General features: G+C 35.2%; 1 protein-coding gene across 6 annotated transcripts in view; it reads left to right on the top strand.

The window, feature by feature from the left end:
- The window catches only part of LOC118534503 (sodium channel protein type 3 subunit alpha), a 116,557-nt gene that overhangs the window by 21,494 nt on the left and 81,295 nt on the right, over positions 1-13,768 (top strand). For all 6 annotated transcript variants that reach the window (XM_036090435.2, XM_036090434.2, XM_036090439.2 and 3 more), the window contains 2 exons: positions 6,422-6,735; positions 11,999-12,117. In XM_036090435.2, the coding sequence (XP_035946328.1) occupies positions 6,472-6,735; positions 11,999-12,117 (383 nt within the window). In that variant the 5' untranslated portion in view covers positions 6,422-6,471. The remainder of the gene's footprint in view (positions 1-6,421; positions 6,736-11,998; positions 12,118-13,768) is intronic.

The raw sequence follows: 13,768 nt of genomic DNA, 5'->3' as shown, positions 1-13,768 counted from the left end.
GTTGACTAATTGTCAAATCCAATATATGCCTTTTAATTAGCATCTTCAAAATTCCTCTTTTGGCATCTATCTAACTGTTCTGACTTCATTGTCTAATTTTCCTTTCCTTAAAAACTGGTAGTCACAGGAGTCCAGCCTTTTCATCTTTCCAGTTTTTTCCTAGACAGTGTAATGCATATTCTTATCTTCAGTTTCAACCAGTGACTCTTTAATCAACATTTTCCCAACCCAGACGGCTTTCCGATTCTCAGACCCATATTTTAATTACATACCCAGCTGTCTCACAGGCATCTCAAACTAAATAAATCCCAAGCAGAATTTATTATCATGCCCTACAAACCCTCTCCACTTCTCTGTTGGGTTAATGACAACTTGTGGCTTAAACCAATCTGGGATTGAGCTTTACCTCATATGTCTTCATCAAGCCACATATCAAGACATCATAAAATCTCATTGATTTTCTCTCTTCTAATTTTGCATTGAATACAGTCCTCTGGCTATGGTTTGTTTTCTCTCTAACTTATTGGTGGCCTACTCTCTTCCAGGCACTGTGTTCACCTTCTAGGATGATTTTTTCATGTAATGTCATATTAACTCTATGAAGTACGTGCTATCATTGCTATCATTACCCTTATTATGCAGATAGGGAAACTGAAGATTATGAAGGATAAAAAAAATTGCCCCAGGTCACACTGCTAGGGAATAGCAGAGCCAGGGCTTGAATACAGTTCTGATTGCCATGTCTAGGTCCTTAAATAATACAGTTATAGTCACATTCCCTTGCCTTCTCCTTTAGACTCCTGCTGTCCGTCTGTTTCTTTCTAGGGCAGTTCTCAAAGGGTGGTTTGCAGACAACTGGGGGTTCCTGAGTCCCTTTCAAGGGGGCAGTGAGGTCTAAACTATTTTCCTAATACTAATACCAAGATGACCTTTGCCTTTTTCACTGATAGCGCAGAAGTCGTGGAGTGAAGCAGCTCATGCCTTAGTAGGGAGCAAGGCAGCAGCATCAAAGTGTAGGACGAATCCTTGTTTTCTTCACCACCACATACTTTTAGTAAGAAAAAAGTGCCAGTTCACATAAGAATGTCTTTGATGAAGCAGTAAATATTATTCATTTTATTAAATCTTGACCTAAGGAACATGTGTTTTTAATATTCTGTATGATGAAATTGGAAAAACACATGAAGCATTTCTGCTGCGTGTTGCCGTGCCATGGCTGTCTCAAGGAAAAGCACTTGTGTGACTGTGTGAGTCAGGAGGTGAATAAGCCACTTTTTCTTTTTTTCATGGAACACCATTTTCACTTGAAAGAAGAACTGACAAACTATGGTTATTCAGACTCAGATATTTAGCAGATATTTTCTAAAAAATGAACAAAGAAAAAGCCTGTCACTTCAGGAAAAGCAAATGACAGCATTCGTTGTCAACGTTAAAACTGGAGCTTTCACGTGGAAATTGGAATTTTGGAAAACTTTTACCTGCCGCTGGGAACTAGACAGCCTCCCAATATATTATGACTTTCCTCATGAGATTAATGGTGATATTAACAAACGTGATTTTTGAATGTTAATGAAATTTGTCAAATTTGGGGAAATCTGCAAAACACTGTGCCAATATTTTCCAAATGATCCATGCATGAAGGTACAAAATCCATCCAAAAGGCAAAATCAGTAAAAAGTTCCTGATACAGTTTCAGATTCCACATTGAAACTAATTCAGGAAATTATCATTTGCAGAGTTTTGGTGTGTATCAAAGAATATTCACAAGTGCCTGAAAAGACAAGTAAAATACTCCTTCCTTTTCCAGCTACAGATATATATATATAGGATTTTCTTCATGTACTTCAATCAAAACAACATATCTCAACAGATTGAACTTGGAAGCAGATAAGACACTCTGGCTGTATTCCCTTATGCCAGACAGTAAAGAGATTTGCCCAAATTTAAAATAAATTCCTTCTTCTCAAGCCATTTTTTTAAATTTGTGATAATATAGTTATTTATATTAAAAATATATTTTATATGTAGACATACAAGGGCTTATTATTACTATGTTAATAAAAGTTATAAAATCTTCTAATTTTTAATATGGTAAATATGAATAGATAAGTTCCCCATAAACAAAAGCTCTTTGACATTGTCAGTAATTTTAAGAGTATAAAAGGATCCTGAAACCAAAATCTTTGAAAATCATTGCTCTAGGATCAGCCCACCTGTCTACCCTTCATACTGCCACCATTTTTATAATCTTCAAATTGATCCTATCACTCCCCATCCATGGCTCCTTAAGTGTGCTGTACAAGACCTTTGGTGATTATATCCTGCCGGTGTTTCAGTCCTTGCTCTTACCACTCCCTTTTGAGCAGGCTGGTCTCTACCCATAATGAATTTCTTAGTTCTTCCCAGGCCCTCCCTGCTTTTCCCCATGCATATACTGTCGCCCAGTCTAACATGTCTCTACTGATGTGTCTTCCTACCAACTTTGTCCCAACTACTGTCACCACAAGGGTTGGTCAAATCCCAACTAGTCTAATAAAACTTCCTCAGGGAAACTTCTTTGAACTTCCCTCCCCATCCTTACCTGGGCAGAACAAACTGCTCCCATTTATGGAGCTCAGACAATAACCAGCTGTATTATAATTATTTGTGTCCACATCTCTCACACTGGACTGTCAGCTCCTTAAGAGCAGGGACCATGGGTGTTAATCCAAACACAGAGCTGATACATAGTAGTCCCTCAATAAATATTTCTTGAATAAATGATCCTAATCCTTCCAGGTTTAAAAGTCTGTGGTCCATCTTATAATAGGATTTTTTGAAGTACAGTATTTTTATTGATTAACAGAGGGATGCATTTCTTCTACTCACACACATTCACACACACACTTTGGTTTTTAATCAAAGAGATCATCTTCTTAGGTCTTTTTTTATCTTTTTTGTCCTTGCAAGGACAGTTCTGGAGAAAATTTGGCATATTAAATTTGATATATTTTAATAAATAATAATGCACATATATTCATTAATAATATATATCTCACACCAAAGCATCAGTAGGAATTAATTTTTAAAACTCTGCTCTAATAGGAATATAAAATTATGTAAGAGGTCTATATAATAGGCTCACAAAGAACAAAAAGGAAGAAGAAAAAAAAATTAAAATAGAACTGCCATGGAACTATGAGATGTTTCTAAACAGCAAACCTGCAGGAAAAGCCATGAGAAGCTCCCCTCACTGTGATTTTTAATGTCTCAACCTATCCAAATATTGGGCAAACCTTAGTTCACCTTCGAGGAAAAGCCAAAAGTCTGGAACTGGCCTATCTCCTCAGGATTTAGAGACAATAGTGTGGCAGTTTCAGAGACTTCTTTACTTCTTTTTGACCAAGACTCAAATTCTTTGTTCTAATCCTTGATAAGTGAACAGGAAGGTAAAAAATTATTTCTGTATAAATATGTTTTTATAATTTTGTGATACCTTGTTCCATGTCATCTCAGAGAAATCAAAGTAATCTATACAGATTATTAAAAATATCTCCACTTTAGATATTTTTAACCTAATTTCATTTTAAAACTTAGGAATCAAGAAAGTCCAGTTAAATGAGTATAATTGGTTATTTCTTTAGGGCAAAGTGTTGCCACATATATGGTAAGGTATTTGAATGACACTGAGGTTGAGGAAAGTTAAATGTCATAAGTAAACTGTTAATGACAGGCTCAATATGAACCCAGAACTCAGAATCTGATTGCTGCATGTTTTTCATTCCATTGTTAATAAAGAAACAAAAATTAGTTTAACTACATGCTCAAATACAAAAGTAACCTTTCTTCTCCCGTGAGAAAGCAACCATGTTTCATAGAAATGTCTAAGATAGCTTTGTCATACTGTTTCATTTTCATTTAGCACTTGGTAAGAACCTTATCCATTCAGTTCATGAAAGGTGATGAGAGACAGGCAGATTACACGTCTCTGGGTATCTAAAGCTCGCAGTTAATATGCAAACTCCTTCCACATTCAAAAGTATAAATGTGATTTTTCCATACAGCCTAGTGTTGGGCTATGTGGACATCAAAATGGACATAAAATGGCTAAAAACTTTAATTCTAGTTTGTGCCATTTGCCATGAATTTAGAAGGCACAAAATAAATAGTTGAATTAGAAGGTTTGAGAATATTCTATTTTTATAAAAAAATGAACCGACTTTTTATTTTGTGCCTTCTAAATTCACCCGATGGAGTACAAACAAAACAAAACAAAAAAACAAAAAATCCTCATCCCACCACAAATCAGAAGTCCTTTTTCAGAGCTAGTGCCAAAAATGGCACAGCTTTTTGACATCTGATATTTTATATTATAACTTACTTATACCTTCATAGTAGCAGAAAATATAACAATGTCATATTACAAATATTAATTCAATGAAAAGACACAGCTATTAAAAATACTTAAGTCATCGGAATAGACCAGGGAACTAGTAATTCAGATATAAACTCAAAAAACATATATAATGATCTACAATCATTTTTAGTCTATATCATTTTTCTTGTGTTGCTGTAAGATCTAGAGTTTCTCATTGTTTGTAAGCTTAGTATATCCATGCACTAAACAGCTAAGAATTATAAAGCCATTTAGGGATAAACTACTATGGAGACCAGAAAAAGTGTGGGGGCAGAGATGGGGTGGGTGGTTGGCATAGGGAAAATGTCACAGATGACTTTGATGATTACCCTGATGTCATGGTTGTAGATTGTTCTATAAGAGACTGATGTATTCACTGTATTTTGTTGTTATTGTTTCTATTTTCTATCCTGATTTTTTAAATGTGATTTTTGGCACAATGCAAAATAAAATAACCATTAACTTATGTTACAAAATACAAGAAAATACAAGAAACCCGGTTTCTTATATTTTTGACAGTTCTGTCGCATTTCTAGCAGAATTTTTTTTACCTTTCCTGGAGAATTGAGCAGGTGTCTGACTTCTTTCCTTTCTAATCCCAGACAGTTGCTTGGCATGTGTGACTACGCCCCTGTACTTTGTACTTCCTAGCCCACTCCTGGAGTTCCATGGTCAGCTGTGGTTCCACCAAGTCAGGGCCTTACTTAAAGGAGAGTGGCTAGAATTTTGAGAATGCCTGAAACCACAACAGAGGAAATAGCTGAAGGAACAAAAGATAATTAGATGATGATAGTTGACACCAACACAGTGCTTACTAATTCCAAAACTATTCTAGACACTTAATGTAAATTAATTCATTTATTCCTTACGATAATCTGGGAGGTCAGTTCTCATAGCATCCCCATTTTATAAATGGAGACTGAAGCACTAAGGGGTTACATTTTGCAAAGTCATACAGCTCATAAATGACAGAGCCAGGGTTAAGAACAGAGAGAGTCTAGCTCCATAGTCCATGCTTCTAACCACTACACCAAATGGAAGACTCAGAAAGAATATGAAAAGTGTCTTGGAATAGTTGAATAACAGCAGACTGGAAAAGGAAATACATTCTGCATTGCCTCAGAAGATGCTTCAGAAGGATCCAGAGTAAAAAGCTGAAAGAAAATAGTTTTGGGGGGCACCTGGGTGGCTCAGTCGGTTAAGCGTCTGCCTTCGGCTCAGGTCATGATCTCAGGGTCCTGGGATGGAGCCCCGCATCGGGCTCCCTGCTCAGCGGGAGTCTGCTGCTCCCTCTCCACTGCCCCTCCCCCTGCTCCTGCTCTCTCTCTCAAATAAACAAATAAAATCTTTGGATAAAAAAAGAAAAGAAAAGAAAAGAAACAGTTTTGACTTCTCCGTCGCTGCTGATGGTCAGACTGTTTGGAGAACCAATGGTCAATGATGATGATGCCGATAACCAGAACAGTGGTTAGATTAGGCACAACTTCTTTTCCTATCCTGAGATTTTATGAGTCGGGCATATACCACTGTATTTCTTTATTTGGAGAGCTAGTAAGATGTAATAAAAGGAGTGGCAGGGGGAATGATGGGTCCTTAAGTAATTTCACTGACAAGTATTACTGACATCACTCTTTTTACCAAAGTATACTATAATATGTTTTGGCTCAGAGGTCTCAGACCAGACTTTGATAGACTTATAAAATTGATTTATTGAAAATTAGATTGGATAATGATGCTCCCAGGTTAAAATTTGTAGTGCAGCACTAAAATGTTTATATTTTTAAAGTTACTAGATGAATCCCCAAAGGAACATTGTAAAATGTTTTTACTGTGCACTGAGAAAGAAAAGATGTCTATGCATTGAAGAAGAAACCAATTTTTTCACCAAAAATAAAGTAATAGTCATTTATTAATATACTAGCAAAGAAATTACCAGAAGAAACATTAAATGACATCTTGGTTGATTTTCTTAATCCCTCTCACTCACTTGCTTTCCTAACTCTCATGCATTTTTTTTCTTGGTAGGCAATTCTTATGCAAGAAGCTAAACGTAATTAAATGTGCAGGATGAAAAGATGGCACAGGCACTGCTGGTACCCCCGGGGCCTGAAAGCTTCCGCCTTTTTACTAGAGAATCTCTTGCTGCTATCGAAAAACGTGCTGCAGAAGAGAAAGCCAAAAAGCCCAAGAGAGAACAAGACAATGATGACGAGAACAAACCAAAGCCAAATAGTGACTTGGAAGCTGGGAAGAACCTTCCATTTATTTATGGAGACATCCCTCCAGAGATGGTGTCAGAGCCCTTGGAGGACCTGGACCCGTACTATATCAATAAGAAAGTGAGTGTTGATTTTATACTTTCAAAAGTTAAGTTATATTTCCATATTTAAGTCCTTAATTAAACACTAATATACTTTTCTCTGGCTCATATACATACTGTATCGTACGTTTTCTATGGTTAAAGATTTTATACTTTTTATTTCCACTTTTAAACACAGTATAATAAAGAGAAACATTTATAAGAAATCACGTCAAGATTTGGCTACAGTGAAGAGATACGAGAGATAAACAATTTCTTCAATTTCACAGTAACTGAGATAGTCAAAATTAAAATTGACACCTACAAAGCAAAATATCTGTTATCACTGACATGTTTAAGCACACGGTAGAAAACAGAAGAACATGCAAAAGAAGATTTATGGGCATATGTGCTTCTTATTTTTTAGTTCTTAACTGGCTTGAAGTTTCCTCACAATAGATTTGTATTCTAAAGGGTAATAATCTTACTTAGCATCCTCCTATAAGAAGATAATACATTGACAAGCACAGTCACACCTACTTATTGTTAAAACATCACTCTGTGAAAAAAATCTCAAGAACAAAAGACAAAAAAACCCTCTTTTCTCTATCTACATATGATTTGAATCAAGTTATGACTATGCCTTCTAATGCTATAGTAACCACATAATTCTGTCAGAATTAACTAGTTTTTTGAAGTTAAACCAGCTGTGAGTTTTATAGTAAATATATATATATATTTTTTTAATGGATGATAGATTCTGCATCATCTAATTGGGTATTTTGGCATTTTATAACCACAATTTATATTTCACATTCATAAGCATAAAAACAGGTCTATGTAGAAACTAAAAATAAATAAATCTCACCATGAATTGATGGTATGTAGTTTAAAGAAGATATTGAATACCTTTATTAATCAGACCCAGTCCTTTTACAAAGAATGGTTAAGGAAATTGCATTCTCTAAGCAGTGCGCAATTTAATCTTACAAGATCTATGAGGGGTAAAGAACCTGACAGTTAACCATCCAGAGGTGGAACCAGCCCTACTGCCCTAAAGGAGGGCTTCTCAAACTTGCATGTGTATACACATCACTTACGGATCTTGTTAAGATACAGATTCAGATTCCAGACGTCTGGGTGGGGCTAGAGATCCTGCATCTCTAACAAGTCCTCGAGCAAGACTCCTGCTGCTATAATACACGGGCCACACTTGGAATAGCAAGCTTTAAAATGCTTTCTAGAAGGCATAAAACCAATTTAAATAGTTAAACAGGCCCTTTCTTTTTCCTTTGAAACTAGTGTCACGAAGGTGGCACTTAATACAGATTCACATATTTTTAAAAATAATTTATTCCAGTACTCCACTATAGAAGTGATAAGGAAAAATATGAAATTTAGTTACTGTATTATTACACATGATGATGACAGTGAGACATCCCCCAAGAAACTAGAATAAAATTCTCCTTAAAATTACTGATTCAAAGTACATATTTGCAAAGATGTCTTTAAGAGACAGGTGTATGCTTACTCTGACATGCTTAGAAATATTAGCTACTTAAAGAAAGGAAGTATCCTTAAGAAAGGAAATTGGTAAGATTAAGGGGTGGGGAGAATAACAGAGACAAACACCAGCATTTTCCAAGGGAAACAGATCTTTAGTAGTAGCCCTGAAAGCATTTTCCTCCGCAAATCAAGGCCATTTCATTGGAGAGGGGCTACACTGGGCTACCTAACAGAGATGTCATTAAACATTGTGCAGCATTTGATTAGGTCGGCTTCTTTGGACTCCACCCTCAGCAAAGAACCTTATTATAATTTGTCCCCCCACAGATCTGCTTGAAAGGAAAGAATATGCTGGTTTTGCCACTGCAATTATTTCAGTCCATGTGACAGTAATACATCTCGTTGTAAATAAGTAGATTGGCATTCTGATTTTGTATGTCAGGCTTTCAGGCTTGGTTAATGTGAGTCTGCTGCTAAGAAACAGACTTGTTCTTTGTGTGGTAGCAAAGTCATTTTTTATCACCTCCCTGTCTGAGAACCAGACTTGGACCTTGATTTATTCCTAGTGGCCATGGTCCATCTTGGGAGACATCTAGACTATTTACTTTTTACTGTTGGCGCACTGCTTTTCTTTATGAAGTATCTATAAACATGAAGACTGATGTGCTACTGAAGAAAAAGGTAGTTTGTGATTGTTAGGATTGAAGGAGCTAACCTAAGAAGCTATTGGAAAAGTTCTGGAATTTAAAAACATGGTATGAAGTTTATGTTAATTATATGAATAATGCAGGCGAAAGGCGCTTCAAAACTGTAAAGCATTATGTAACAGTTTGCTGCCATTCATTATGATATACTTTACATAATTTAATCAGATAATCAGATGAGCCACATCACAATGTATTTCAATGGTGTTTAAATTGACCAGGTAATAACTGAAGAATAGTGACAGTGATAATCATAATAGCTAACGTTTGTTGTGCTCCTACTTTGTCGGGCACTGTTTCAGTGCTTTAAGTGGCATAATTCATTTAATATTCCAAGAACCAGTCAAGCAGGTACTATGTTAGCCTCGTTTTACACATGGGGATGTCAAACCCAGAGAGGTTAGGTAACCTGCCCAAGTCACACACCATAAGTGGTAAATTCAGGGATTGAACCCAGGCAGTCAGAGCTCTTATGCACTAAGCAAAACTATATCTGGCATTTATTAATAAAATAAAACATTAAAAAATTGGTTGTATACTTTTTTGAATTCTCTGCTTAATATGATCCTATTCTGAGATGTGAATCTTACCCTTGCCTTGAGTAGTAAAAATTTTAGTGAACCTATAAGATGTATATTTATCTGGGAAAAAGCAAGTAGCATTCCAGAGTGAACCACAACTAGTCTGCCATACTTTCAGCTATAACTTTCATCACCTTAGTATCAATATGTAGTAATTTTTTTAAGCCACATCATTATTTATCATTACTTGGAGACCAGATTTTGGAGTTGACACTATTTATCCCTCCTCCAATTATCTGTCACTCTCTCCAACAATTTTCAGTTTAGGTACATCTCTCAATAACCTCAGAGTCCCAAATTTCAAGTGTTTTCCTTCTTATTCTTTCACTGTAAGGATATTAGTATTTTATTCCTCATTTCTCAGAACTCAATGTTTTGTGTTCAGTGGTGTTCCCCAGAAATAAACTGAAATTATGTTCTTAAGGCCTGCTGTATTCCAGAACCTGCAAATTCAATGATTATGCCCTTGGCATGTCATTTTTAATCCCATTAGTTCCAAGAAGGCTAATCTTTTGGGAGAGCAGAGGATTCCATGTTTAAAGGGACAGTTAATTCCTGTCACGCTGTTTTTGGAGATTTTTGAAAATAAATTCCTCTCCTAATGTTACAAGTGGTAACTGCTTTTTCAGGGAAATTGCCTTACAAAAGCATGAGTAAATGCACTTTAAATTATTGTGAACTTTACGTCATTGAATGCCTAAATGGATCTAGACTGTTTGTAATATTAAATGATCTAATCCTGTGAATTCAAGAAAATCCTTTAATGCATTTGTGCTTCAAGGGCAGTTTTCCCAATATCCACTGCCCCTTATGGATGATCTCAATGCTAGTAAAAATGTTTACTTGCCCTCCTTATAGAATTGTTCAAATTTATAGATTGCAGTTCATGGAAAATGGTTGGTTAGGTAATGCTTGGCTCCATGGTCTTGAATACGAAAGGGCAATGTACGGAGAAATTGTTTTCTCTGTCCTTTATACTCAAAATATAAATATTTCTGTCTACCTATTCAAACATTACCATGTTGTCAGTGAACATGATTGTATGGGATACAGCCCTTAGTTTAAGAGTAAAAACATACTATTAAGCAAATGGATATATTGATGTCTTAAAGGTAAATGGCATCTTAAAGGTAAGCCTGCACTTAATTAAAACAGTATTTATTTACAAACCACACTATTAAATACTGTGAAAAAAAAATGGAGAAAAAGTAGATTATAGGCTTTTATGCTCAATAGTTTATAACAACTTCTAACCTAGTCTTCAGTGGAATGAACCCTACATGTAAATTGCTACTTGACTGTAATTACAAGCAACATGCCAATGTGTGCAAATTAATACACTAAGACTTACTGGTAAAGGGAAACAATTAGGGAGTGAGCAGAAGGCAGTGATTTATCTGGAAAGACATGATGGAGGAGGTGATTTTGATAGCTGAGGACATTTTCCGAGAGTAGGGCTTTTCAGCCCTGGCTGCATATTAGAATTACCTAAGGAAATTTTTAAAATAATACCCATGTCTGTGCCCATCCTCCAGAAATTCTGATTCAATTGGTTTTGAGTAGGACCTAAATATTGGCAATTTTAAAATCACCTCAAGAGATTCTAATATGCAGAGAGGACTAATAACCTTTGATATAATAGTTGGTGGGACTTCATTGTCAGGCCTGTTATGGACCTGAAATGGGGGGAATTTATATTAGATGACCTCTCAGGTACCTCCTTCCTCTAGGATTTTATGACACATTTTCAGAATCAGAGGGGGAAGCTGACAGGTTATGAGTGGAATTGACAAGTGGACTGAATTGGTTGGAGCAGAGATGCCTTAGTGAGAAAAACTAAAAGATGATCCTAGAGAGATGTGGTGGGTAATCACCGGGTAGCATGGCTTAAATGCTAAATTGATGATTATAGGTTTCAAGTCATAGAATTTTAGCCACAAAATGCCCTTTGAAATGATGTATTTAATCCTAATTCTCAATGCAGCTGTCCCTTCTCAGTATTACCAGCAGATCTACAGAATCAGCAAAACCAGATTATTCAGCCTGTTTGAACATTTTAAAGTAGGACAAACTACCATAGGGAAAATAGACTTCATAAACTTTAGAGTTCAAAGACTTGAAATAATTAAAATTAAAAAAGATTATTTTAGTAGCAATATGTACAGAATAATATGAAAAAGTTACCAAAGCTGGAGACAGATGGTAAGCTTTAAATAAAATTGGAGTCTGTAAAGTTACAATTTGATAAAAAATTTTGTGTAGGATCATCAGTTTGTATCAGAAAGTTGAAACTCTAGAGACAAATTAGATAATAGTAAATCATATGTTTATTTGTAGCTATATGTTAATTTAGGGGAGAAACATCTAACATGTTTATAGTTACAATATACCAACTTGTTTAAACAAACAAGTTTGAATAAACAAATCAGGTAAAAAGTTCTTCATGTGTTTAAGCTCTTCAAGTAAGCCACATGTCTAATCTAGTAATTTTTTTTCATATTTTCTTTTCCAGACTTTTATAGTATTGAATAAAGGGAAGGCAATTTTCCGATTCAGTGCCACCTCTGCCTTGTATATTTTAACTCCGCTAAACCCTGTTAGGAAAATTGCTATTAAGATTTTGGTACATTCATATCCTTTTCATGTGACTGAATGCTGGTACTTGATTTTATAGAAAATGTCATTCTTCTATATATATTTTTGTATATTTATATTTTACATATATTGTTTTATATATTATATATAATTTCTTTGAGATTAATGGTGACATTATTTAATCTGTTCTCATTGATTTTTCTGCCATTCATAAAAATATTAGTATAGAATGACTATTATGATTCTAGAAGTAAAAATGAACTATGTTAGTGAACGTGTAAATGAAACATACTGTGTAGAAGGAAAAACAAATCTACTTCACACTTTTATTATCCTCTAGACCATACGTAACTATTGCTAAAGAAATGAAGTCTATTGTGGTTAGTATTATTATCTATGTTACCAAATGTTCACACTTTTATGCCTTAATTGGTTCTATATCTTCAGCACATGGGTCTGTTCTTCCTTCCTTCCTTTACTATTTTTTAAACTATATATGTGCCTATATATCTGATAATATATATTCAAAAATCACTGAACTTAAGACTACTTCCAATGATAGTCAAAAACCATACAAAGACAGAATGGGTGTGGATTTCAAGAAAATTCTCCAATAAGTAATGATAAAATAGAAAGGTATTCAGAGGCTGTGTTTAACAATGGGCATTTTTTTTGTTTTTATTTAAATTCCTATTAATTTAACATAAAGTGTAATATTAGTATCAAGTGTAAAATTTAGTGATTCAACACTTCCATACAACACCCAGTGCTCATCACAAATGCACTCCTTAATCCATCTCCCACCCACCTCCCCTCTGGTAACCATTAGTTTGTTCTCTGTAGGTAAGAGTCTATTTCTTGGTTTGCCTCTTTTTCCTCCTATGATCGTTTGTTTTGTTTCTTAAATTCCACATGAGTGAAATCATATGGTATTTGTTCTTCTCTGACTTATTTCACTTAGCATTATATCCTCTAGCTCCATCCATGTTGTTGCAAATGGCAAGATTTCAATCTTTTTTATGGCTGAGTAATATTCCTGTGTGTGTGTGTGTGTGTGTGTACACACCACATCTTCTTTATTCATTCATCAGTTGATGGACATTTGGGCTCTTTCCATAATTTGACTATTGTAGATAATGCTGTTATAAACATTGGAGTGCACGTATCCCTTTGAATTAGTATTTTTGTATTCTTTGGATAAATACCTAGTAGTACAATTGCTGAATTGTAGGTTAGTCCTATTTTTAACCTTTTGAGGCGCCTCCATATTGTCTTTCAGAGCAGCTGTACCAGTTTGCATTCCCACCAACAGTGTAAAAGGGTTCCCCTTTCTCCACATCCTTGCCAACACCATTTGTTTCTTGTGAGATGTTATCATTTTTTTCTTTTTCAAATTTTTATTTAAATTCTAGTTAGTTAACATATAGTGTAATACTGGTTTCAGGAGTAGAATTTAGGGATTCATCACTTACATATAACACCCAGTGCTCAACACAAGTGCCCTCCTTAATACCCATCACCCATCTAGCCCATTCTCCACCCACCTCCCTTCCATCAATCCTATAGTTAAGAGTCTCTTATGGTTTCCTTCCCTCTTTTTTTCCCCTTCCCCTATGTTCATCTGTCTTGTTTCTTAAGTTCCACATATGAGTGAAATCATATGGTTATTTGTCTTTCTCTTATTTCG

Source organism: Halichoerus grypus, chromosome 4 (assembly GCF_964656455.1).
Source record: "Halichoerus grypus chromosome 4, mHalGry1.hap1.1, whole genome shotgun sequence".
Lineage (NCBI taxonomy): Eukaryota > Metazoa > Chordata > Mammalia > Carnivora > Phocidae > Halichoerus > Halichoerus grypus.
The sequence above is the reverse complement of the archived record's forward strand: the minus strand, read 5'-3'. Positions and strand labels throughout refer to the sequence as shown.